Consider the following 26,938-nt stretch of genomic DNA (forward strand, 5'->3'; position numbering starts at 1 on the left):
TCACCCTCAAAATTAAAGTGGAAAACCACACTACAGGCTGATCCAACTTTGATGTAATGTCCTTAAAACAAGTCAAAATGAGGCTCAGTAGTGTGTGTGGCCTCCACGTGCCTGTATGACCTCCCTACAACGCTTGGGCATGCTCCTTGATGAGGTGGCGGATGGTCTCCTGAGGGATCTCCTCCCAGACCTGGACTAAAGCATCCGCCAACTCCTGGACAGTCTGTGGTGCAACGTGGCGTTGGTGGATGGAGCGAGACATGATGTCCCAGATGTGCTCAATTGGATTCAGGTCTGGGGAACGGGCGGGCCAGTCCATAGCATCAATGCCTTCCTCTTGCAGGAACTGCTGACACACTCCAGCCACATGAGGTCTAGCATTGTCTTGCATTAGGAGGAACCCAGGGCCAACCGCACCAGCATATGGTCTCACAAGGGGTCTGAGGATCTCATCTCGGTACCTAATGGCAGTCAGGCTACCTCTGGCGAGCACATGGAGGGCTATGCAGCCCCCCAAAGAAATGCCACCCCACACCATGACTGACCCACCGCCAAACCGGTCATGCTGGAGGATGTTGCAGGCAGCAGAACGTTCTCCACGGCGTCTCCAGACTCTGTCACGTCTGTCACATGTGCTCAGTGTGAACCTGCTTTCGTCTGTGAAGAGCACAGGGCGCCAGTGGCGAATTTGCCAATCTTGGTGTTCTCTGGCAAATGCCAAACGTCCTGCACGGTGTTGGGCTGTAAGCACAACCCCCACCTGTGGACGTCGGGCCCTCATATCACCCTCATGGAGTCTGTTTCTGACCGTTTGAGCAGACACATGCACATTTGTGGCCTGCTGGAGGTCATTTTGCAGGGCTCTGGTAGTGCTCCTCCTGCTCCTCCTTGCACAAAGGCGGAGGTAGCAGTCCTGCTGCTGGGTTGTTGCCCTCCTACGGCCTCCTCCATGTCTCCTGATGTACTGGCCTGTCTCCTGGTAGCGCCTCCATGCTCTGGACACTATGCTGACAGACACAGCAAACCTTCTTGCCACAGCTCGCATTGATGTGCCATCCTGGATGAGCTGCACTACCTGAGCCACTTGTGTGGGTTGTAGACTCCGTCTCATGCTACCACTAGAGTGAAAGCACCGCCAGCATTCAAAAGTGACCAAAACATCAGCCAGGAAGCATAGGAACTGAGAAGTGGTCTGTGGTCACCACCTGCAAAACCAGTCCTTTATTGGGGGTGTCTTGCTAATTGCCTATAATTTCCACCTGTTGTCTATTCCATTTGCACAACAGCATGTGAAATGTATTGTCAATCAGTGTTGCTTCCTAAGAGGACAGTTTGATTTCACAGAAGTGTGATTGACTTGGAGTTACATTGTGTTGTTTAAGTGTTCCCTTTATTTTTTTAAGCAGTGTATATTTTATAATTCATGGATTATGTTTTAAATGCTCATAAAAGTGCGGTAAATGTGTATATTTTCCTGTTTCAAAAATATATTGTTCAAAACAAGCTGTTCAGTGACTGTCAGCTGCAGCATCTCCACCTCCGTTGACAGGCCGTGCAAACATTGCTTGGACTTTTTTGCCAGCTATTTGCTATGAGGAGGAACTGCCCCAATGAAATTGCAGGATATCATAGCATAAATTATAACTGTACAATGTAAATGGACCGTCTTGGGGAGCTCAAATGTGCGTCTGTTCAGTCAGAACTTCTGGGTCTGATCTAGTCTCCTCCCAATGACTCTCTCGCGCCAGACGGTTTACTTCTGAACTTGAGACTAGATCTGCTATCAGGTACAGATGGCGCTAAAGCAAAAAGCAAATTGTAATTAACTTGTAAATAAATAATCATAACAGTCATGGAAGCCTGGGACCTGATAAACCGGACAACTACATCCAACAAGAGTCGAAGGACAGAGGGATACACTAGCTTGAACCTTCTCATTGCGGATCTGGTAGGACAAAAAAGCATGGCCAGTTTAGTTTACCCCCATGTTGTTCATAAGGTTCTACTGTAGGTGACAGGGCAACATGTTGTGTGGACTAAAACAGCATAAAACCGTGTGTATCACAAAGCATGATCAAATTAATTAGCCAGCTACAGTTATTTTGATTAACATTGAGAAATAGTTTGAGAAATAGTTTGATTTTTTTGTCAAATTAACCAGTTATCTACCTTTGATAGCTGGTAGTTTGCTGGCTCCCATGCCAATTTCAAGTCTTTCTAAACTAATATCTGACTAACTCGGAAATACGAAGTTATGAAAGTTAACTGGCTAGCACATCATGCTTTGTGACATTATGTTAGCTAGCTATCCCGAGTTAGATAATGTGTTTTCACTTATTACATCTGAATGCTTGTTGCGTTCTCCCTGGTTTCCACTAGTTCCCACAGGCACAAAGTCATTATCTATATTGTACAAATTCATATAAACAAAATTGCGGTTTTTGGTCTTAATTTAAGGTTAGGCATTCGGTTAACAGTGTGGTTAATGTTAGGGTCAAGGTTTAAAATCACATTTTAAGAAGATAAATAATAGAAATAGTTGCGCTTTATGACTTTGTAGCTGTGGTAACTAGTGACGACCGTTCTCCCTGGTGCACTCGTTCGTTCATGAGCTGGCTGCTCGTTCTAAATAGTATAATCTATTCTGTTAAAAATAGTGGCAGCATGTGCAGCAGTGGTTGCAAAAGTGAAATAGGTGTATTTATACTGTTGTTCAAATGCACAGACCGCTTTATATATCTCCTCAAAGAAACTACCGTTAGTTCAAAACTTGGCATCATATTTCTGTCATGCTGCTTTGTTGACAACGCCAACCACCTTGCGCCCCGGGTATTCAGCTAATCAGCGGCAGCCGCTGGGTTAGGATTACAGTTCTTACCTTTGTAAACATTGGTTTCCCATACTGTGTGACCATGGTGCACTGATCACAGTCCACAGTGATGCAGGAGTTGTGGAAAGACTCCTTGGAGTGTTTGAGGATGTAGTACAGGTCAGTGACTCCGCCCTCAAACACCGTGCTGAAGTAGCGCGGGATGAGCGTTCTTCCGATAGCTGAGGAAAAGAAAAAAAAGAGAGGGGAAATTATTCATAATTGAAATATAGGACTAAAGTAGTGAAGGGTGAGTGTCTGTCCAATTTTAAAGAGGGAAAAATAGGAAAAATACATCATTCACTCATCAAGTAATTGAGTCATTTGTAGACTTGAGTTTTTACCAAACTAGCTTTTGTAGGCTAGCCATGGTGTATTATAAGGTGTAGGTACCTGACAAAGACCTATAGGTGAATGGACAGTGTTACACCATGTACCTGTATGCTACCTGATTTTAGTAATTACTGATCTACTTTCCTTTGTCTAATTGTGAAGTGACTAAAAACAAATACATAAATAAAATAAGTGTCCACACAGTAACAAAATATTTGTTTTGCAAAATACAGGTTCCTTTACTTGTTTGCCTGTTTAGTGAGGGATTGATTCCAAGCAATCAAAACCTGGACAGTCTGGTGAGAAAGCTCCAGGAAAGCTGTGAAAGGTTACTAGAGAACGCTAAAAGAACTCAAAGCGGAGGAACGGCGTGGATTTAGAGTTTGACAAAAACAAGAGAAAGAGAGAGAGCAATGGAGGAAGAAGTATGTCAGTGTCTTTTGCCCTCAGGCTTCCTTTCTTCTCTTCCCTCTGTGCTCTGTCAACTAGTTCTCTGTTTATATAATGGAGGATATGAAAGGACCATGCTTTAGGATACACTGAGACTTTATGCAAAACAGACACGATATCTCTTCATCACGATATCCCAAAACTATATCTCTTCATCACATCATCAGCTTATCTGGGAAGCGAATGTGTAACAAGGGAAGGAGACAATGTATCTACAATACAGTATACTGTATATATTGTTTGTGTTTGGGTTTCAAAGCAGCCATGTTGGAAAAGAGAAAAAAGACCAAGACATTGTAATAATAATAAATAATATGCCATTTAGCAGACGCTTTTATCCAAAGCGACTTACAGTCATGCGTGCATACATTTTTTTTGTGTATGGGTGGTCCCGGGGATCGAACCCACTACCTTGGCGTTACAAGCGCCGTGCTCTACCAGCTGAGCTACAGAGGACCACGTAAGAAATAGAATAATCTGAATTTCCACGCATGTTGGAATCAAAAGAAGCCACACATGTTGGAAATCTATCATCCTACTCTCTCTCCCTCTGTGAAACAAGCTTGTGATACTCTACATTTTCTCTCTGTCAAATGTTCTACATTATGACATTGCCAGCTAAACGGACTGCTACATTATCCAGCACGGCTCCTGATTCCGAGCAGAAATAATCCCTTTTAGAGTCAATACTCTGTTGGGTGGAATTATGTTACACTGTTCTCCAGAGGGAGCAAAGCTAGGGAAATAAAACTTCATTTAGAGATGTACCCCAAAGACGGTAGTGGCTGAGGCTCCTGGGGTTATGACTGTGCATAGAGAGAGAGACAAAGAGAGAGAGAGAAAGAGGGAGAGGGAGAGAGGGAAGTACCCGTGACTGGCATATTTTTTCAAATTCAATAATGTTGGGCATGACTAAATAAACATATAACATGTTTGGCAGTGGCTGGAGGATGGAGGGAGCAAGGGAGAGAGGGAAAGGAGGGAGAGGAGGGTGAGCAGTGGCCGGAAGAGGGGGGGAGGGAGGGAGGGTGTGTGTAAATGACGCTCTCCCCTCACGGTTGAAAAACAAAGTGAGCACCAGGAGCGGAGCTGACTGCTAATGCGCTGAGAGAAAAGGTATGAGAGAGGAGATGGGAGAGAGAGGTAGAGGGAAAGAAAGAAGATGGTAGAGAGAGGAGATGGTAGAGAGAGGTAGAGAGAGAGAAGAGGTGAGCGAGAGGTAGAGGGAGAGGGGAGATGGGAGAGAGAGGGCGAGAGAGGTAGAGAGAGAGAGAGGAGGTGGGAGAGAGAGGTAGAGGGAGAGAGAGAGAGAGGTGGGAGAGAGAGGTAGAGAGAGAGAGAGAGAGGAGATGGGAGAGAGAGGGATAGGAGATGGGAGAGAGCGGGAGAGAGGGGAGATGGGAGAGAGAGGAGATGGGAGAGAGGTAGAGGGAGAGAGAGGAGATGGGAGAGAGAGGTAGAGTGAGAGAGAGGAGATGGGAGAGAGAGAGAGGGAGAGAGAGGTAGAGGGAGAGAGAGGAGATGGGAGAGGTAGGAAAGAGAGATACCCAGATATGTTTCTAGCCCACCTGACCAACCCAGAGGCTTCAGTAGAAGCTTCGCATGAGGAGCCTCAACCAAAACATATCCCACAAAATAACACGGCACACCCCACCAAAGACACACTGGTAGAGCGTGTAATGGCAGGCGTGGTAAACAGTGTACCATTTCAAGCTCCATACTCCAGTGTTTCCCCTACATATTTCTTTAGGCGGGGTGCAAAGAGATCCAAAGCATCTAAAGCTGTGATTTTGGGTTATGGTGGGGTTGGGGGTGGCAACAGAGCTAGGCTGTGTGTGTGTGTGTGTGTGTGTGTGTGTGTGTGTGTGTGTGTGTGTGTGTGAGAGAGAGAGAGAGCTCAGGTGTAGGTGTGTGCATATTTATTTTTTGGTACTATTCAAAATGAATGGGTCAGGGACATGGTGAGAGTCTTAACGAGCCCCAAGGTTATTCAAATGATTACCACTTACAATTAACACCACTACAGTACAGTAACAGAAACCTCAAACCCCTCTTTCATCTCTCTCTCTCTCTCTCTCTCTCTCTCTCTCTCTCTCTCTCTCTCTCTCTCTCTCTCTCTCTCTCTCTCTCTCTCTCTCTCTCTCTCTCTCTCTCTCTCTCTCTCTCTCTCTCTCTCTCTCTCTCTCTCTCTCTCTCTCATCTCTCCGCTCTCTCTCATCTCTCTCGTTCCCATATCTCATTTTTTTCACCACGTTGATTGGCCCATCTTCAGACACGGGCACTCGAGAGATAGGATTAGCCGCCGCTTGTTTGGGCGAACACGACGAGCAACATATGCCTCTCAAGTAATGTGTACCCAAACACGCAATTTACAAATAATTAACGGCATGTTAATTAGCCACATTAATTCATGCCACTTTGTGGGATTGTTCCCCCGGTGAGTCAGTCCCCAGGACCGCTGCCAGCAGCCCGAGCCAACAAGACGTGAGAGAAACAGTTTGGGCTCGGAGCAGAACGAGGGGTGTCTGGAAGGGGGCCGCTGGCCGGCGTTCTACTAGTTTTCTAACGAGTGAGCGAGTGAGCGAACACACACACGGGGGGGGGGGGTGTATGTGTGTGTGTGTCTATGGGTGTATGCTGGTGAGAGGGATGTGCTGAAGGTGGTGAGAGGGATGTGCTTAAGGTGGTGAGAGGGATGTGCTGAAAATAGTGAGAGGTATGTGCTGAAGGTAGTGAGAGTGATGTGCTGAAGGTAGTGAGAGGGACGTGCTGAAAATAGTGAGAGGGATGTGCTGAAGGTAGTGAGAGTGATGTGCTGAAGGTAGTGAGAGGGATGTGCTGAAGGTAGTGAGATGGATGTGCTGAAGGTAGTGAGAGGGATGTGCTGAAGGTAGTGAGAGTGATGTGCTGAAGATAGTGAGAGGGATGTGCTGAAGGTAGTGAGAGTGATGGGCTGAAGGTAGTGAGAGGGATGGGCTGAAAATAGTGAGATGGGCTGAAGGTGGTGAGAGGGATGTGCTGAAGGTAGTGAGAGGTATGTGCTGAAGGTAGTGAGAGGATTGAACTGAAGGTGATGAGAGAGGGATGGGCTGACGGTAGTGAGAGGGATGTGCTGAAGATAGTGAGAGGGATGTGCTTAAGGTGGTGAGAGGGAGGTGCTGAAGGTAGTGAGAGGTATGTGCTGAAGGTAGTGAGAATGATGTGCTGAAAATAGTGAGAGGGACGTGCTGAAGATAGTGAGAGGGATGTGCTGAAGGTAGTGAGAGGGATGTGCTGAAGGTAGTGAGAGGGATGTGCTGAAGGTAGTGAGAGTGATGTGCTGAAGATAGTGAGAGTGATGTGCTGAATGTAGTGAGAGGGATGTGCTGAAGGTAGTGAGAGGGATGGGCTGAAGATAGTGAGATGGGCTGAAGGTGGTGAGAGGGATGTGCTGAAGATAGTGAGAGTGCTGAAGATTGTGAGAGGGATGTGCTGAAGGTAGTGAGAGGTATATGCTGAAGATAGTGAGAGGGATGTGCTGAATGTAGTGAGAGGGATGTGCTGAAGGTGGTGAGAGGGATGGGCTGAAGACGGTGAGATGGACTGAAGGTAGTGAGAGGGATGTGCTGAAAGTGGTGATAGGGATGTGCTGAAGGTAGTGAGAGGGATGGGCTGAAGGTAGTGAGAGGGATGTGCTGAAGGTAGTGAGAGGGACGTGCTGAAAATAGTGAGAGGGATGTGCTGAAGTTAGTGAGAGGGATGGGCTGAAAATAGTGAAAGGGATGTGCTGAAGGTAGTGAGAGGGATGTGCTGATGATAGTGAGAGTGAGGTGCTGAAAATAGTGAGAGGGATGTGCGGAAGATTGTGAGAGGGATGTGCTGAAGGTAGTGAGATGGATGTGCTGAAGGTAGTGAGAGGGATGTGCTGAATATGATGAGAGGGATGTGCTGAAGGTAGTGAGAGGGATGTGCTGAAGATAGTTAGAGTAATTTTTTTACATTTACATTTTAGTCATTTAGCAGACGCTCTTATCCAGAGCGACTTACAGTTAGTGAATATTTTTTTTATTTTTTATTTTTATACTGGCCCCCCATGGGAAACGAACCCACAACCCTGGCGTTGCAAACGCCATGCTCTATCAACTGAGCTACATCCCTGCCGGCCATTCCCTCCCCTACCCTGGACGACGCTGGGCCAATTGTGCGCCGCCCATGAGTCTCCCGGTCGCGGCCGGCTGCGACAGAGCCTGGATTCGAACCAGGATCTCTAGTGGCACAGTTAGCACTGCGATGCAGTGCCTTAGACCACTGCGCCACTCAGGAGCCCATGTGCTGAAGGTAGTGAGAGGGATGTGCTGAAGGTAGTGAGAGTGATGTGCTGAAGGTAGTGAGAGGGATGTGCTGAAGGTAGTGAGAGTGATGTGCTGAAGGTAGTGAGAGGGATGGGCTGAAGGTAGTGAGAGGGATGTGCTGAAGGTAGTGAGAGGGATGGGCTGAAGGTAGTGAGAGGGATGGGCTGAAGGTAGTGAGAGGGATGTGCTGAAGATAGTGAGAGTAATGTGCTGAAGGTAGTGAGAGGGATGTGCTGAAGGTAGTGAGAGTGATGTGCTGAAGGTAGTGAGAGGGATGTGCTGAAGGTAGTGAGAGTGATGTGCTGAAGGTAGTGAGAGGGATGTGCTGAAAGTAGTGAGAGGGATGTGCTGAAGGTAGTGAGAGTGATGTGCTGAAGGTAGTGAGTGGGATGTGCTGAAGGTAGTGAGAGGGATGTGCTGAAGGGAGTGAGAGGGATGTGCTGAAGGTAGTGAGAGGGATGGGCTGAAGGTAGTGAGAGGGATGGGCTGAAGGTAGTGAGAGAGGGATGGGCTGAAGGTAGTGAGAGGGATGTGCTGAAGGTAGTGAGAGGGATGTGCTGAAGAAGGTGAGAGGGATGTGCTGAAGTTAGTGAGAAGGATTGGCTGAAAATAGTGAAAGGGATGTGCTGAAGATAGTGAGAGGGATGTCCTGATGATAGTGAGAGTGAGGTGCTGAAAATAGTGAGAGGGATGTGCGGAAGATTGTGAGAGGGATGTGCTGAAGGCGATGAGAGGGATGTGGTGAAGGTAGTGAGAGGGGTGTGCTGAAGGTAGTGAGAGTGATGTGCTGAAGGTACTGAGAGGGATGTGCTGAAGGTAGTGAGAGGGATGTGCTGAAGGTAGTGAGAGTGATGTGCTGAAGGTAGTGAGAGGGATGTGCTGAAGGTAGTGAGAGTGATGTGCTGAAGGTAGTGAGAGGGATGTGCTGAAAGTAGTGAGAGGGATGTGCTGAAGGTAGTGAGAGTGATGTGCTGAAGATAGTGAGAGTAATGTGCTGAAGGTAGTGAGAGGGATGTGCTGAAGATAGTGAGAGTAATGTGCTGAAGGTAGTGAGAGGGATGTGCTGAAGGTAGTGAGAGTGATGTGCTGAAGGTAGTGAGAGGGATGTGCTGAAGGTAGTGAGAGGGATGGGCTGAAGGTAGTGAGAGGGATGGGCTGAAGGTAGTGAGAGGGATGTGCTGAAGGTAGTGAGAGGGATGGGCTGAAGGTAGTGAGAGGGATGGGCTGAAGGTAGTGAGAGGGATGGGCTGAAGGTAGTGAGAGGGATGTGCTGAAGGTAGTGAGAGGGATGTGCTGAAGGTAGTGAGAGTGATGTGCTGAAGGTAGTGAGAGGGATGTGCTGAAGGTAGTGAGAGTGATGTGCTGAAGGTAGTGAGAGGGATGTGCTGAAAGTAGTGAGAGGGATGTGCTGAAGGTAGTGAGAGTGATGTGCTGAAGGTAGTGAGTGGGATGTGCTGAAGGTAGTGAGAGGGATGTGCTGAAGGTAGTGAGAGGGATGTGCTGAAGGTAGTGAGAGGGATGGGCTGAAGGTAGTGAGAGGGATGGGCTGAAGGTAGTGAGAGGGATGGGCTGAAGATAGTGAGAGGGATGTGCTGAAGGTAGTGAGAGGGATGTGCTGAAGGTAGTGAGAGGGATGTGCTGAAGTTAGTGAGAGGGATGGGCTGAAAATAGTGAAAGGGATGTGCTGAAGGTAGTGAGAGGGATGTCCTGATGAAAGTGAGAGTGAGGTGCTGAAAATAGTGAGAGGGATGTGCGGAAGATTGTGAGAGGGATGTGCTGAAGGCGATGAGAGGGATGTGGTGAAGGTAGTGAGAGGGATGTGCTGAAGGTAGTGAGAGTGATGTGCTGAAGGTACTGAGAGGGATGTGCTGAAGGTAGTGAGATGGATGTGCTGAAGGTAGTGAGAGTGATGTGCTGAAGGTAGTGAGAGGGATGTGCTGAAGGTAGTGAGAGTGATGTGCTGAAGGTAGTGAGAGGGATGTGCTGAAAGTAGTGAGAGGGATGTGCTGAAGGTAGTGAGAGTGATGTGCTGAAGGTAGTGAGAGGGATGTGCTGAAGGTAGTGAGAGGGATGTGCTGAAGGTAGTGAGAGGGATGTGCTGAAAGTAGTGAGAGGGATGTGCTGAAGGTAGTGAGAGTGATGTGCTGAAGATAGTGAGAGTAATGTGCTGAAGGTAGTGAGAGGGATGTGCTGAAGATAGTGAGAGTAATGTGCTGAAGGTAGTGAGAGGGATGTGCTGAAGGTAGTGAGAGTGATGTGCTGAAGGTAGTGAGAGGGATGTGCTGAAGGTAGTGAGAGTGATGTGCTGAAGGTAGTGAGAGGGATGTGCTGAAAGTAGTGAGAGGGATGTGCTGAAGGTAGTGAGAGTGATGTGCTGAAGGTAGTGAGTGGGATGTGCTGAAGGTAGTGAGAGGGATGTGCTGAAGGTAGTGAGAGGGATGTGCTGAAGGTAGTGAGAGGGATGGGCTGAAGGTAGTGAGAGGGATGGGCTGAAGGTAGTGAGAGGGATGGGCTGAAGGTAGTGAGAGGGATGGGCTGAAGGTAGTGAGAGGGATGGGCTGAAGGTTGTGAGAGGGATGGGCTGAAGATAGTGAGAGGGATGTGCTGAAGGTAGTGAGAGGGATGTGCTGAAGGTAGTGAGAGGGATGTGCTGAAGTTAGTGAGAGGGATGGGCTGAAAATAGTGAAAGGGATGTGCTGAAGGTAGTGAGAGGGATGTCCTGATGATAGTGAGAGTGAGGTGCTGAAAATAGTGAGAGGGATGTGCGGAAGATTGTGAGAGGGATGTGCTGAAGGCGATGAGAGGGATGTGGTGAAGGTAGTGAGAGGGATGTGCTGAAGGTAGTGAGAGTGATGTGCTGAAGGTACTGAGAGGGATGTGCTGAAGGTAGTGAGAGAGATGTGCTGAAGGTAGTGAGAGTGATGTGCTGAAGGTAGTGAGAGGGATGTGCTGAAGTTAGTGAGAGGGATGGGCTGAAAATAGTGAAAGGGATGTGCTGAAGGTAGTGAGGGGGATGTCCTGATGATAGTGAGAGTGAGGTGCTGAAAATAGTGAGAGGGATGTGCGGAATATTGTGAGAGGGATGTGCTGAAGGCGATGAGAGGGGATGTGGTGAAGGTAGTGAGAGGGGTGTGCTGAAGGTAGTGAGAGTGATGTGCTGAAGGTACTGAGAGGGATGTGCTGAAGGTAGTGAGAGGGATGTGCTGAAGGTAGTGAGAGTGATGTGCTGAAGGTAGTGAGAGGGATGTGCTGAAGGTAGTGAGAGTGATGTGCTGAAGGTAGTGAGAGGGATGTGCTGAAAGTAGTGAGAGGGATGTGCTGAAGGTAGTGAGAGTGATGTGCTGAAGGTAGTGAGAGGGATGTGCTGAAGGTAGTGAGAGTGATGTGCTGAAGGTAGTGAGAGGGATGTGCTGAAAGTAGTGAGAGGGATGTGCTGAAGGTAGTGAGAGTGATGTGCTGAAGATAGTGAGAGTAATGTGCTGAAGGTAGTGAGAGGGATGTGCTGAAGATAGTGAGAGTAATGTGCTGAAGGTAGTGAGAGGGATGTGCTGAAGGTAGTGAGAGTGATGTGCTGAAGGTAGTGAGAGGGATGTGCTGAAGGTAGTGAGAGGGATGGGCTGAAGGTAGTGAGAGGGATGGGCTGAAGGTAGTGAGAGGGATGTGCTGAAGGTAGTGAGAGGGATGGGCTGAAGGTAGTGAGAGGGATGGGCTGAAGGTAGTGAGAGGGATGTGCTGAAGATAGTGAGAGTAATGTGCTGAAGGTAGTGAGAGGGATGTGCTGAAGGTAGTGAGAGTGATGTGCTGAAGGTAGTGAGAGGGATGTGCTGAAGGTAGTGAGAGTGATGTGCTGAAGGTAGTGAGAGGGATGTGCTGAAAGTAGTGAGAGGGATGTGCTGAAGGTAGTGAGAGTGATGTGCTGAAGGTAGTGAGTGGGATGTGCTGAAGGTAGTGAGAGGGGTGTGCTGAAGGTAGTGAGAGGGATGTGCTGAAGGTAGTGAGAGGGATGGGCTGAAGGTAGTGAGAGGGATGGGCTGAAGGTAGTGAGAGGGATGGGCTGAAGGTAGTGAGAGGGATGGGCTGAAGGTAGTGAGAGGGATGGGCTGAAGGTTGTGAGAGGGATGTGCTGAAGTTAGTGAGAGGGATGGGCTGAAAATAGTGAAAGGGATGTGCTGAAGGTAGTGAGAGGGATGTCCTGATGATAGTGAGAGTGAGGTGCTGAAAATAGTGAGAGGGATGTGTGGAAGATTGTGAGAGGGATGTGCTGAAGGCGATGAGAGGGATGTGGTGAAGGTAGTGAGAGGGATGTGCTGAAGGTAGTGAGAGTGATGTGCTGAAGGTACTGAGAGGGATGTGCTGAAGGTAGTGAGAGGGATGTGCTGAAGGTAGTGAGAGTGATGTGCTGAAGGTAGTGAGAGGGATGTGCTGAAGTTAGTGAGAGGGATGGGCTGAAAATAGTGAAAGGGATGTGCTGAAGGTAGTGAGGGGGATGTCCTGATGATAGTGAGAGTGAGGTGCTGAAAATAGTGAGAGGGATGTGCGGAATATTGTGAGAGGGATGTGCTGAAGGCGATGAGAGGGATGTGGTGAAGGTAGTGAGAGGGGTGTGCTGAAGGTAGTGAGAGTGATGTGCTGAAGGTACTGAGAGGGATGTGCTGAAGGTAGTGAGAGGGATGTGCTGAAGGTAGTGAGAGTGATGTGCTGAAGGTAGTGAGAGGGATGTGCTGAAGGTAGTGAGAGTGATGTGCTGAAGGTAGTGAGAGGGATGTGCTGAAGGTAGTGAGAGGTATGTGCTGAAGGTAGTGAGAGGATTGAACTGAAGGTGATGAGAGAGGGATGGGCTGACGGTAGTGAGAGGGATGTGCTGAAGATAGTGAGAGGGATGTGCTGAAGATAGTGAGAGAGATGTGCTTAAGATTGTGAGAGGGATGTGCTGAAGGTAGTGAGAGGGATGTGCTTAAGGTGGTGAGAGGGAGGTGCTGAAGGTAGTGAGAGGTATGTGCTGAAGGTAGTGAGAATGATGTGCTGAAAATAGTGAGAGGGACGTGCTGAAGATAGTGAGAGGGATGTGCTGAAGGTAGTGAGAGGGATGTGCTGAAGGTAGTGAGAGGGATGTGCTGAAGGTAGTGAGAGTGATGTGCTGAAGATAGTGAGAGTGATGTGCTGAATGTAGTGAGAGGGATGTGCTGAAGGTAGTGAGAGGGATGGGCTGAAGATAGTGAGATGGGCTGAAGGTGGTGAGAGGGATGTGCTGAAGATAGTGAGAGTGCTGAAGATTGTGAGAGGGATGTGCTGAAGGTAGTGAGAGGTATATGCTGAAGATAGTGAGAGGGATGTGCTGAATGTAGTGAGAGGGATGTGCTGAAGGTGGTGAGAGGGATGGGCTGAAGACGGTGAGATGGACTGAAGGTAGTGAGAGGGATGTGCTGAAAGTGGTGATAGGGATGTGCTGAAGGTAGTGAGAGGGATGGGCTGAAGGTAGTGAGAGGGATGTGCTGAAGGTAGTGAGAGGGACGTGCTGAAAATAGTGAGAGGGATGTGCTGAAGTTAGTGAGAGGGATGGGCTGAAAATAGTGAAAGGGATGTGCTGAAGGTAGTGAGAGGGATGTGCTGATGATAGTGAGAGTGAGGTGCTGAAAATAGTGAGAGGGATGTGCGGAAGATTGTGAGAGGGATGTGCTGAAGGTAGTGAGATGGATGTGCTGAAGGTAGTGAGAGGGATGTGCTGAAGGTAGTGAGAGGGATGTGCTGAATATGATGAGAGGGATGTGCTGAAGGTAGTGAGAGGGATGTGCTGAAGATAGTTAGAGTAATTTTTTTTACATTTACATTTTAGTCATTTAGCAGACGCTCTTATCCAGAGCGACTTACAGTTAGTGAATATTTTTTTTTATTTTTTATTTTTATACTGGCCCCCCATGGGAAACGAACCCACAACCCTGGCGTTGCAAACGCCATGCTCTATCAACTGAGCTACATCCCTGCCGGCCATTCCCTCCCCTACCCTGGACGACGCTGGGCCAATTGTGCGCCGCCCATGAGTCTCCCGGTCGCGGCCGGCTGCGACAGAACCTGGATTCGAACCAGGATCTCTAGTGGCACAGTTAGCACTGCAATGCAGTGCCTTTGACCACTGCGCCACTCAGGAGCCCATGTGCTGAAGGTAGTGAGAGGGATGTGCTGAAGGTAGTGAGAGTGATGTGCTGAAGGTAGTGAGAGGGATGTGCTGAAGGTAGTGAGAGTGATGTGCTGAAGGTAGTGAGAGGGATGGGCTGAAGGTAGTGAGAGGGATGTGCTGAAGGTAGTGAGAGGGATGGGCTGAAGGTAGTGAGAGGGATGGGCTGAAGGTAGTGAGAGGGATGTGCTGAAGATAGTGAGAGTAATGTGCTGAAGGTAGTGAGAGGGATGTGCTGAAGGTAGTGAGAGTGATGTGCTGAAGGTAGTGAGAGGGATGTGCTGAAGGTAGTGAGAGTGATGTGCTGAAGGTAGTGAGAGGGATGTGCTGAAAGTAGTGAGAGGGATGTGCTGAAGGTAGTGAGAGTGATGTGCTGAAGGTAGTGAGTGGGATGTGCTGAAGGTAGTGAGAGGGATGTGCTGAAGGGAGTGAGAGGGATGTGCTGAAGGTAGTGAGAGGGATGGGCTGAAGGTAGTGAGAGGGATGGGCTGAAGGTAGTGAGAGGGATGGGCTGAAGGTAGTGAGAGGGATGTGCTGAAGGTAGTGAGAGGGATGTGCTGAAGAAGGTGAGAGGGATGTGCTGAAGTTAGTGAGAAGGATTGGCTGAAAATAGTGAAAGGGATGTGCTGAAGGTAGTGAGAGGGATGTCCTGATGATAGTGAGAGTGAGGTGCTGAAAATAGTGAGAGGGATGTGCGGAAGATTGTGAGAGGGATGTGCTGAAGGCGATGAGAGGGATGTGGTGAAGGTAGTGAGAGGGGGTGTGCTGAAGGTAGTGAGAGTGATGTGCTGAAGGTACTGAGAGGGATGTGCTGAAGGTAGTGAGAGGGATGTGCTGAAGGTAGTGAGAGTGATGTGCTGAAGGTAGTGAGAGGGATGTGCTGAAGGTAGTGAGAGTGATGTGCTGAAGGTAGTGAGAGGGATGTGCTGAAAGTAGTGAGAGGGATGTGCTGAAGGTAGTGAGAGTGATGTGCTGAAGGTAGTGAGAGGGATGTGCTGAAGGTAGTGAGAGTGATGTGCTGAAGGTAGTGAGAGGGATGTGCTGAAAGTAGTGAGAGGGATGTGCTGAAGGTAGTGAGAGTGATGTGCTGAAGATAGTGAGAGTAATGTGCTGAAGGTAGTGAGAGGGATGTGCTGAAGGTAGTGAGAGTGATGTGCTGAAGGTAGTGAGAGGGATGTGCTGAAGGTAGTGAGAGTGATGTGCTGAAGGTAGTGAGAGGGATGTGCTGAAGGTAGTGAGAGGGATGGGCTGAAGGTAGTGAGAGGGATGGGCTGAAGGTAGTGAGAGGGATGTGCTGAAGGTAGTGAGAGGGATGGGCTGAAGGTAGTGAGAGGGATGGGCTGAAGGTAGTGAGAGGGATGGGCTGAAGGTAGTGAGAGGGATGTGCTGAAGGTAGTGAGAGGGATGTGCTGAAGGTAGTGAGAGTGATGTGCTGAAGGTAGTGAGAGGGATGTGCTGAAGGTAGTGAGAGTGATGTGCTGAAGGTAGTGAGAGGGATGTGCTGAAAGTAGTGAGAGGGATGTGCTGAAGGTAGTGAGAGTGATGTGCTGAAGGTAGTGAGTGGGATGTGCTGAAGGTAGTGAGAGGGATGTGCTGAAGGTAGTGAGAGGGATGTGCTGAAGGTAGTGAGAGGGATGGGCTGAAGGTAGTGAGAGGGATGGGCTGAAGGTAGTGAGAGGGATGGGCTGAAGATAGTGAGAGGGATGTGCTGAAGGTAGTGAGAGGGATGTGCTGAAGGTAGTGAGAGGGATGTGCTGAAGTTAGTGAGAGGGATGGGCTGAAAATAGTGAAAGGGATGTGCTGAAGGTAGTGAGAGGGATGTCCTGATGATAGTGAGAGTGAGGTGCTGAAAATAGTGAGAGGGATGTGCGGAAGATTGTGAGAGGGATGTGCTGAAGGCGATGAGAGGGATGTGGTGAAGGTAGTGAGAGGGATGTGCTGAAGGTAGTGAGAGTGATGTGCTGAAGGTACTGAGAGGGATGTGCTGAAGGTAGTGAGATGGATGTGCTGAAGGTAGTGAGAGTGATGTGCTGAAGGTAGTGAGAGGGATGTGCTGAAGGTAGTGAGAGTGATGTGCTGAAGGTAGTGAGAGGGATGTGCTGAAAGTAGTGAGAGGGATGTGCTGAAGGTAGTGAGAGTGATGTGCTGAAGGTAGTGAGAGGGATGTGCTGAAGGTAGTGAGAGGGATGTGCTGAAGGTAGTGAGAGGGATGTGCTGAAAGTAGTGAGAGGGATGTGCTGAAGGTAGTGAGAGTGATGTGCTGAAGATAGTGAGAGTAATGTGCTGAAGGTAGTGAGAGGGATGTGCTGAAGATAGTGAGAGTAATGTGCTGAAGGTAGTGAGAGGGATGTGCTGAAGGTAGTGAGAGTGATGTGCTGAAGGTAGTGAGAGGGATGTGCTGAAGGTAGTGAGAGTGATGTGCTGAAGGTAGTGAGAGGGATGTGCTGAAAGTAGTGAGAGGGATGTGCTGAAGGTAGTGAGAGTGATGTGCTGAAGGTAGTGAGTGGGATGTGCTGAAGGTAGTGAGAGGGATGTGCTGAAGGTAGTGAGAGGGATGTGCTGAAGGTAGTGAGAGGGATGGGCTGAAGGTAGTGAGAGGGATGGGCTGAAGGTAGTGAGAGGGATGGGCTGAAGGTAGTGAGAGGGATGGGCTGAAGGTAGTGAGAGGGATGGGCTGAAGGTTGTGAGAGGGATGGGCTGAAGATAGTGAGAGGGATGTGCTGAAGGTAGTGAGAGGGATGTGCTGAAGGTAGTGAGAGGGATGTGCTGAAGTTAGTGAGAGGGATGGGCTGAAAATAGTGAAAGGGATGTGCTGAAGGTAGTGAGAGGGATGTCCTGATGATAGTGAGAGTGAGGTGCTGAAAATAGTGAGAGGGATGTGCGGAAGATTGTGAGAGGGATGTGCTGAAGGCGATGAGAGGGATGTGGTGAAGGTAGTGAGAGGGATGTGCTGAAGGTAGTGAGAGTGATGTGCTGAAGGTACTGAGAGGGATGTGCTGAATGTAGTGAGAGGGATGTGCTGAAGGTAGTGAGAGTGATGTGCTGAAGGTAGTGAGAGGGATGTGCTGAAGTTAGTGAGAGGGATGGGCTGAAAATAGTGAAAGGGATGTGCTGAAGGTAGTGAGGGGGATGTCCTGATGATAGTGAGAGTGAGGTGCTGAAAATAGTGAGAGGGATGTGCGGAATATTGTGAGAGGGATGTGCTGAAGGCGATGAGAGGGATGTGGTGAAGGTAGTGAGAGGGGTGTGCTGAAGGTAGTGAGAGTGATGTGCTGAAGGTACTGAGAGGGATGTGCTGAAGGTAGTGAGAGTGATGTGCTGAAGGTAGTGAGAGGGATGTGCTGAAGGTAGTGAGAGTGATGTGCTGAAGGTAGTGAGAGGGATGTGCTGAAAGTAGTGAGAGGGATGTGCTGAAGGTAGTGGGAGTGATGTGCTGAAGGTAGTGAGAGGGATGTGCTGAAGGTAGTGAGAGTGATGTGCTGAAGGTAGTGAGAGGGATGTGCTGAAAGTAGTGAGAGGGATGTGCTGAAGGTAGTGAGAGTGATGTGCTGAAGATAGTGAGAGTAATGTGCTGAAGGTAGTGAGAGGGATGTGCTGAAGATAGTGAGAGTAATGTGCTGAAGGTAGTGAGAGGGATGTGCTGAAGGTAGTGAGAGTGATGTGCTGAAGGTAGTGAGAGGGATGTGCTGAAGGTAGTGAGAGGGATGGGCTGAAGGTAGTGAGAGGGATGGGCTGAAGGTAGTGAGAGGGATGTGCTGAAGGTAGTGAGAGGGATGGGCTGAAGGTAGTGAGAGGGATGGGCTGAAGGTAGTGAGAGGGATGTGCTGAAGATAGTGAGAGTAATGTGCTGAAGGTAGTGAGAGGGATGTGCTGAAGGTAGTGAGAGTGATGTGCTGAAGGTAGTGAGAGGGATGTGCTGAAGGTAGTGAGAGTGATGTGCTGAAGGTAGTGAGAGGGATGTGCTGAAAGTAGTGAGAGGGATGTGCTGAAGGTAGTGAGAGTGATGTGCTGAAGGTAGTGAGTGGGATGTGCTGAAGGTAGTGAGAGGGGTGTGCTGAAGGTAGTGAGAGGGATGTGCTGAAGGTAGTGAGAGGGATGGGCTGAAGGTAGTGAGAGGATGGGCTGAAGGTAGTGAGAGGGATGGGCTGAAGGTAGTGAGAGGGATGGGCTGAAGGTAGTGAGAGGGATGGGCTGAAGGTTGTGAGAGGGATGTGCTGAAGTTAGTGAGAGGGATGGGCTGAAAATAGTGAAAGGGATGTGCTGAAGGTAGTGAGAGGGATGTCCTGATGATAGTGAGAGTGAGGTGCTGAAAATAGTGAGAGGGATGTGCGGAAGATTGTGAGAGGGATGTGCTGAAGGCGATGAGAGGGATGTGGTGAAGGTAGTGAGAGGGATGTGCTGAAGGTAGTGAGAGTGATGTGCTGAAGGTACTGAGAGGGATGTGCTGAAGGTAGTGAGAGGGATGTGCTGAAGGTAGTGAGAGTGATGTGCTGAAGGTAGTGAGAGGGATGTGCTGAAGTTAGTGAGAGGGATGGGCTGAAAATAGTGAAAGGGATGTGCTGAAGGTAGTGAGGGGGATGTCCTGATGATAGTGAGAGTGAGGTGCTGAAAATAGTGAGAGGGATGTGCGGAATATTGTGAGAGGGATGTGCTGAAGGCGATGAGAGGGATGTGGTGAAGGTAGTGAGAGGGGTGTGCTGAAGGTAGTGAGAGTGATGTGCTGAAGGTACTGAGAGGGATGTGCTGAAGGTAGTGAGAGGGATGTGCTGAAGGTAGTGAGAGTGATGTGCTGAAGGTAGTGAGAGGGATGTGCTGAAGGTAGTGAGAGTGATGTGCTGAAGGTAGTGAGAGGGATGTGCTGAAAGTAGTGAGAGGGATGTGCTGAAGGTAGTGAGAGTGATGTGCTGAAGGTAGTGAGAGGGATGTGCTGAAGGTAGTGAGAGTGATGTGCTGAAGGTAGTGAGAGGGATGTGCTGAAAGTAGTTAGAGGGATGTGCTGAAGGTAGTGAGAGTGATGTGCTGAAGATAGTGAGAGTAATGTGCTGAAGGTAGTGAGAGGGATGTGCTGAAGATAGTGAGAGTAATGTGCTGAAGGTAGTGAGAGGGATGTGCTGAAGGTAGTGAGAGTGATGTGCTGAAGGTAGTGAGAGGGATGTGCTGAAGGTAGTGAGAGGGATGGGCTGAAGGTAGTGAGAGGGATGGGCTGAAGGTAGTGAGAGGGATGTGCTGAAGGTAGTGAGAGGGATGGGCTGAAGGTAGTGAGAGGGATGGGCTGAAGGTAGTGAGAGGGATGTGCTGAAGATAGTGAGAGTAATGTGCTGAAGGTAGTGAGAGGGATGTGCTGAAGGTAGTGAGAGTGATGTGCTGAAGGTAGTGAGAGGGATGTGCTGAAGGTAGTGAGAGTGATGTGCTGAAGGTAGTGAGAGGGATGTGCTGAAGGTAGTGAGAGGGATGGGCTGAAGGTAGTGAGAGGGATGGGCTGAAGGTAGTGAGAGGGATGGGCTGAAGATAGTGAGAGGGATGTGCTGAAGGTAGTGAGAGGGATGTGCTGAAGGTAGTGAGAGGGATGTGCTGAAGTTAGTGAGAGGGATGGGCTGAAAATAGTGAAAGGGATGTGCTGAAGGTAGTGAGAGGGATGTCCTGATGATAGTGAGAGTGAGGTGCTGAAAATAGTGAGAGGGATGTGCGGAAGATTGTGAGAGGGATGTGCTGAAGGCGATGAGAGGGATGTGGTGAAGGTAGTGAGAGGGATGTGCTGAAGGTAGTGAGAGTGATGTGCTGAAAGTACTGAGAGGGATGTGCTGAAGGTAGTGAGATGGATGTGCTGAAGGTAGTGAGAGTGATGTGCTGAAGGTAGTGAGAGGGATGTGCTGAAGGTAGTGAGAGTGATGTGCTGAAGGTAGTGAGAGGGATGTGCTGAAAGTAGTGAGAGGGATGTGCTGAAGGTAGTGAGAGTGATGTGCTGAAGGTAGTGAGAGGGATGTGCTGAAGGTAGTGAGAGGGATGTGCTGAAGGTAGTGAGAGGGATGTGCTGAAAGTAGTGAGAGGGATGTGCTGAAGGTAGTGAGAGTGATGTGCTGAAGATAGTGAGAGTAATTTGCTGAAGGTAGTGAGAGGGATGTGCTGAAGATAGTGAGAGTAATGTGCTGAAGGTAGTGAGAGGGATGTGCTGAAGGTAGTGAGAGTGATGTGCTGAAGGTAGTGAGAGGGATGTGCTGAAGGTAGTGAGAGTGATGTGCTGAAGGTAGTGAGAGGGATGTGCTGAAAGTAGTGAGAGGGATGTGCTGAAGGTAGTGAGAGTGATGTGCTGAAGGTAGTGAGTGGTATGTGCTGAAGGTAGTGAGAGGGATGTGCTGAAGGTAGTGAGAGGGATGTGCTGAAGGTAGTGAGAGGGATGGGCTGAAGGTAGTGAGAGGGATGGGCTGAAAGTAGTGAGAGGGATGGGCTGAAGGTAGTGAGAGGGATGGGCTGAAGGTAGTGAGAGGGATGGGCTGAAGGTTGTGAGAGGGATGGGCTGAAGGTAGTGAGAGGGATGGGCTGAAGGTAGTGAGAGGGATGGGCTGAAGGTAGTGAGAGGGATGTGCAGAAGGTAGTGAGAGGGATGTGCTGAAGGTAGTGAGAGGGATGTGCTGAAGATGCTGAAGATAGTGAGAGGGACGTGGGTTGCTGGAAAGGAGAAAGTCGAAGTCCACTGTGCAACACATATAACGCTGCACAGAGGGACTGTAGTGGGAGCATGCTATATGCTAGATTTCAGTCTCCCTTCTTTATGTCAATGGGATCTCCTGGTTTAATAAAGGGCTAACAGAAAATGACAATTAAACATTAATCAACCATTAACCATTACTGGTCCAGTTAGTCACAGCTGAATCTGATAGGTAATACCTCCTATACCGAAAGGGTCATCCATTCAAAACTAAGGGCAGGATCATGGACAGTTGAGTTGACTTGTGGAGGAGGCACAGTAGCTCAATAGAGTATGCCAATAACAATTAGTAAAGATTCTAGTACACTTGACTGAACTTCACTTTAGTTTAATTGTTGTCACCAGTGGTCATCTCATTCAGTAACGTGATGATGAGATAAAAGTCATAGTAGGAGTATCCCACAGAATCAGAGCAAATTAAAAAGGTGAGAAAGTGGAGAGATACTCAGAGGGTGATTATGCAGAAAATGCAGCTTTCCTCACTGCAGACAAGAACGCATTAGGGAGGAAGGGAGAAATGGTAGACACTTAACAAACTCTAGAATATATCATGTACACTTCCAATTAGAATTGTTGGAAGGATTGCTTGGGTAACTAAAAGGACTTCAATTTGAAGTGGATGTAAAGTATAAATATCAAAAGTGTTTGAAAGGTTATCCATCGATTCAATGGACCGCATGTTCCAGATATAGGATCTTAAAAATAATCCTGCAGCAACAGGAAATGTGAATTATTATGTGAATTATAATTAATGGTCATTTTTGTAGGGGTTGATAAATTATTCGTAAGGGAAAATCAAGTCTGAAGCCTTTTTTTAAACCTAATACACTACAAGTTTTAAATGTCCTGCATAGCAGGAAAGTTCTCCTGTAACAGGGTGACCAAATTTAGATCCTACATCTGTATAAAAGTTAAAAGTTATAGCATATCGACAAGGCCACCAAAACAACTAAAGATATCAACTCACAGACACAACAAAAAACATGTATTCATTGAGGTATTGATATTTTCTGAGTTTGTGATCAATGATGGATGAGATCAGTGCTAGCCTACTTAACAAAACAAACAAACTGGTCTTGCTATCGACCTGTGTCTTTCCTGACTGTATCTGGCTCCAGCAGCAATAATCCTTGAGATTATGCAAAGGATGGCGGAGTGTAGACGCCAATATAACCTGTCACTGCTGTCACTCTGGGTCAAAGGTTAAGGTCCATGGAAGGAAAGGGAACGAATACCATGTGGTATAAAATAGCTGACTTTGATCAATTAAATAAACATAATCAACATCAATTCATAATTTGTATAAATGTATTTTTTATACAGCCCTTTTTACAATAACATGTTTCACAAAGGGATTTAAAGTAACTACACCCCTAAAGAGCAAGCAGCAGTACAGTAACAAAGAAAAACTGTATCCGGTAGAAGTTTGGAGTACAGGTTGAGATACTCAAAGGACAGAAGATATGATGTACTCTAAATGTGCCAATATTCACAGTTCACAATTGTGATCTTACTGACAAAATACACTGACCAAAAATATAAACGCAACATGTAAAGTTTTGGTCCCATGTATAATGAGCTGAAATAAAAAATCCCAGAAATTCTCCATGCACACAAAAAGCTTATTTCTCTCACATTTTGGGAACAAACTTGATTACATCCCTGTTAGTGAGCATTTCTCCTTTGCCAAGATAATCCATCCACTTGACAGGTATGGCATATCAAGAAGCTGATTAAACAGCATGATCATTACACAGGTGCACCTTGTGCTGGGGATAATAAAAGGCCACTCTAAAATGTGCATTTTTGTCACACAACACAATGCGACAGATGTCTCAAGTTTTGAGGGAGCGTGCAACTGGCGTGCTGACTGCAGGAATGTCCACCAGAGCTGTTGCTAGAGAATTTAATGTTAATTTCTCTACCATAAGGCAGTATGTCCAACCGGCCTTACAACCGCAGACCACGTGTAACCACGCCAGCCCAGGACCTCCACATCTGGCTTCTTCACCTGTGGGATCGCCTGAGACCAGCCACCCGGATAGCTGATGAAACTGTAGGTTCGCACAACCGAAGAATTTCTGCAAAACCTGTCAGAAAACGTCTCAGGGAAGCACATCTCCGTGCTTGTCGTCCTCACCAGGGTCTTGACCTGACTGCAGTTTGGTGTCGTAACCGTCTTTAGTGGGCAAATGCTCACCTTCGATGGCCACTGGCACGCTAGAGAAGTGAATCCCGGTTTCAACTGCAACTGGCAGATTGCAGACAGAGTGTTTGGCGTTGTGTGGGCAAGCGGTTTGCTGATGTCAACTTTGTGAGCAGAGTGACCAATGGTGGCGGTGGGGTTATGGTATGGGCAGGCATAAGCTACGGACAATGAACACAATTGCATTTTATCGATGACAATTTGAATGCACAGAGATACCATGATGGGATCCTGAGGCCCATTGTCGTGCCATTTATCTGCCGCCATCACCTCATGTTTCAGCATGATAATGCACGGCCCCATGTTGCAAGGATCTGTACACAATTCCTGGAAGCTGAAAATGTCCCAGTTCTTCCATGGCCTGCATAGTTCACCAGACATGTCACCCATTGGGCATGTTTGGGATGCTCTGGATCGACTTGTACAACAGTGTGTCCCAGTTCCCACCAATATCCAGCAACTTCACACAGCCATTGAAGAGGAGTGGGACAACATTCCACAAGCCACAATCAACAGCCGCATCAACTCTATGCGAATGAGATGTGTTGCGCTGCATGAGGCAAATGGTGGTCACACCAGATACTGACTGGTTTTCTGATCCACGCCCTTACCTTTTTTGTTAAGAAATCTGTATTCTCAGTCATGTGAAATCCATAGATTAGGGCCTAATGCATTTATTTCAATTGACTGATTTCCTTATATTTTATTTTATTTATTTTTTTATTTCACCTTTATTTAACCAGGTAAACCAGTTGAGAACAAGTTCTCATTTACAACTGCGACCTGGCCAAGATAAAGCAAAGCAGTGCGATAAAAACAACAACACAGAGTTACAGATGGGGTAAAACAAAACAAAGTCAAAAATACAACAGATGAACTGTAACTCAGTAATATCTTTGAAATTGTTGCATGTTGCGTTTATATTTTTGTTAAAAGTGTTTTGTTAGTAGTTAAACTCTTGTCAGTATAGATGGAGTTCAGGGAGAAATGGGTTAAAGACACACAAACTACAGTACCAGTCAAATGTTTGGACACACCTACTCATTTAAGGGTTTTTATTTATTTTTTACTCTTTTCTAAATTGTAGAATAATAGTGAAGACATCAAAACTATGAAATAACACATATGGAATCATGTCGTAACCAAAAAAGTGTTAAACAAATCAAAATATATTTTAGATTTTAGATTCTTCAAAGTAGCCACCCTTTGCCTTGATGACAGCTTTGCACACTCTTGGCATTCTCTCAACCAGCTTCATGAGGAATGCTTTTCCAACAGTCTTGAAAGAGTTCCCACAAATGCTGAGCACTTGTTGGCTGCTTTTCCTTCATTCTGCGGTTCAACTCATCCCAAACCATCTCAATTGGGTTGAGGTTGGGTGATTGTTGAGGCCAGGTCATCTGATGCAGCACTCCATCTCCTTGGTCAAATAGCCCTTACACAGCCTGGAGGTGTGTTTTGGGTCATTGTCTTGTTGAAAAACAAATGATAGTCCCACTAAGCGCAAACCAGATGGGATGGTGTATCGCTGCAGAATGCTGTGGTAGCCATGCTGGTTAAGTGTGCCTTGAATTCTAAATAAATCACTGACAGTGTCACCAGCAAAGCATCCCCACACCATCACACCTCCTCCTCCATGCTTCACGGTGGGAACCACACATGCGGAGATCATCCGTTCACCTACTCTGCGTCTCACAAAGACACGGCGGTTGGAACCAAAAATCTCAAATTTGGACTCATCAGACCAAAGGACAGATTTCCACTGGTCTAATGTCCATTGCTCGTGTTTCTTGACCCAAGCAAGTCTCTTCTTCTTATTGGTGTCCTTTAGTAGTGGTTTATTTGCAGCAATTCGACCATGAAGGCCTGATTCATGCAGTCTCCTCTGAACAGTTGATGTTGAGATGTGTCTGTTACTTGAACTCTGTGAAGCATTTATTTGGGCTGCAATTTCTGAGGCTGGTAACTCTAATGAACTTATCCTCTGCAGCAGAGGTAACTCTGGGTCTTTCTTTCCTGTGGCGGTCCTCATGAGAGCCAGTTTCATCATAGCATTTGATGGTTTTTGTGACTGCACTTGAAGAAACGTTCAAAGTGCTTGAAATTTTCCGGATTGACTGACGTTCATGTCTTAAAGTAATGATGGACTGTCATTTCTCTTTGCTTATTTGAGCTATTCTTGCCATAATATGGACTTGGTCTTTTACCAAATAGGGCTATCCCTAACCTGGAATGAGTGGTGTGTCCAAACTTTTGACTGGTACTGTATATGCGAGCAGCCATGCACACACATTAAAATGTGCACATGCACATACTGTATGCACCAACACACACACACACACACACACACACACACACACACACACACACACACACACACACACACACACACACACACACACACACACACACACACACAGTGCTAAAATGTGGGAATCACTGCCCAGAATATGAAATATTCATCAGTCATAAAACTTTAATTCAATCTCTCTCTGTGCTCTACCTCTCTCTCTGTGCTTTCTCTCTCTGCTCTCTCTTTCTGTTCTCTCTCTGCTCTCTCTTTTTGTCTCTCTCTCTCTCTGTGTTTCTCTCTCTCTCTCTGTCTCGCTCTCTTTCTTTCTGCTCTCTCTTTCTGATCTCTTCTGTCCTCCCTCTCTCTTTCTCTCTCTCTCTCTCTCTCTCTCTCTCTCTCTCTCTCTCTCTCTCTCTCTCTCTCTCTCTCTCTCTCTCTCTCTCTCTCTCTCTCTCTCTCTCTCTCTCTCTCTCTCTCTCCTGTGTCTCTCTCTGTCTCTCTCTGTCTCTCTCTTGTGTCTCTGTCTCTCTCTCTCTCTCTCTCTCTCTCTCTCTCTCTCTGTCTCTGTCTCTCTGTCTCTCTCTCTGTCTCTCTCTCTCTCTCTCCTCTCTCTCTCTCTCTCTCTGTCTCTCTCTGTCTCTCTCTCTGTGTCTCTGTCTCTCTCTCTCTCTCTCTCTCTCTGTCTCTCTCTCTCTGCTCTCTCTCTGCTCTCTCTCTCTCTCTCTCTCTCTCTCTCTCTCTCTCTCTCTCTCTCTCTGCTCTCTCCATTTTCATCTCTCTGTTTGTTTGGGGATTTGAATAGTACCACTCTCGGTCTGTTTCTTTGTGTGGTGAACACTTCTCCTAAAGCCACTCAGATTATAATTAGTGAATTCATTAAGATCCTAAAACAATTGTCAAAACACATTAGCGAAGGAGCATCATTAAAAAGTTTAGTACATTTTAAAGAGAGGTAACCGCAGAGCCATCCAACTGTATAGTGAGAATTCTTTAACTTGAATACTATATTCAGGGCTGAGTTATAGTGGTTTTAAACTTAAACTTGAATACTATATTCAGGGCTGAGTTATAGTGGTTTGCTTTTCCGTCACTCAAATTGTGTAACTTGGGCGAACCTACCAAGGCCGAAGTATGAAAGAGGATGAGATGTTGCTAAGAAATGTCTGCTATTTATTGGAGGTAAGAAAGCAAGTTACATTTACTATATAAAGTATTTGACAATACAACACAACTCTGTAAAACCCTTTTCCGTCATGATTATCAATTCTGAGAGGGCATCATGTTTTTACAATCTGCTTCATTGCAGCTTTAAAATGTTGCATCACCAATCAACACAGCCTTCAATGGTGGGCTGATACAATCTTTTCATTGCGTACACTGTGTTCATAATGTGTTTATTCAACCACGATTGTTATATGTTTGTTTGCTGTGTGGGGTTTACTGTGGAGGCATGCCTCCTGTGCTGTGAGCCAACCCAATAATTTCATTATCTAAAACATTTCTTGATGGATGCAAAAATAAACTAAACATTATATTGATTAAAGATTAATTTCCACAGTCATGGAAGACATCTCTGTT

General features: G+C 47.3%; 1 protein-coding gene across 6 annotated transcripts in view; it reads right to left on the reverse strand.

Moving 5' to 3' along the window:
• LOC121540621 (LIM domain-binding protein 2) overlaps nucleotides 1–26,938 on the reverse strand; it is a 121,235-nt gene that overhangs the window by 42,063 nt on the left and 52,234 nt on the right. For all 6 annotated transcript variants that reach the window (XM_041849666.2, XM_041849658.2, XM_041849652.2 and 3 more), the window contains exon 3: nucleotides 2,879–3,051. In XM_041849666.2, coding sequence (XP_041705600.1) covers nucleotides 2,879–3,051 — 173 coding nt within the window. The remainder of the gene's footprint in view (nucleotides 1–2,878; nucleotides 3,052–26,938) is intronic.

Source organism: Coregonus clupeaformis, chromosome 3 (assembly GCF_020615455.1).
Source record: "Coregonus clupeaformis isolate EN_2021a chromosome 3, ASM2061545v1, whole genome shotgun sequence".
In the NCBI taxonomy this organism is placed as follows: domain Eukaryota; kingdom Metazoa; phylum Chordata; class Actinopteri; order Salmoniformes; family Salmonidae; genus Coregonus; species Coregonus clupeaformis.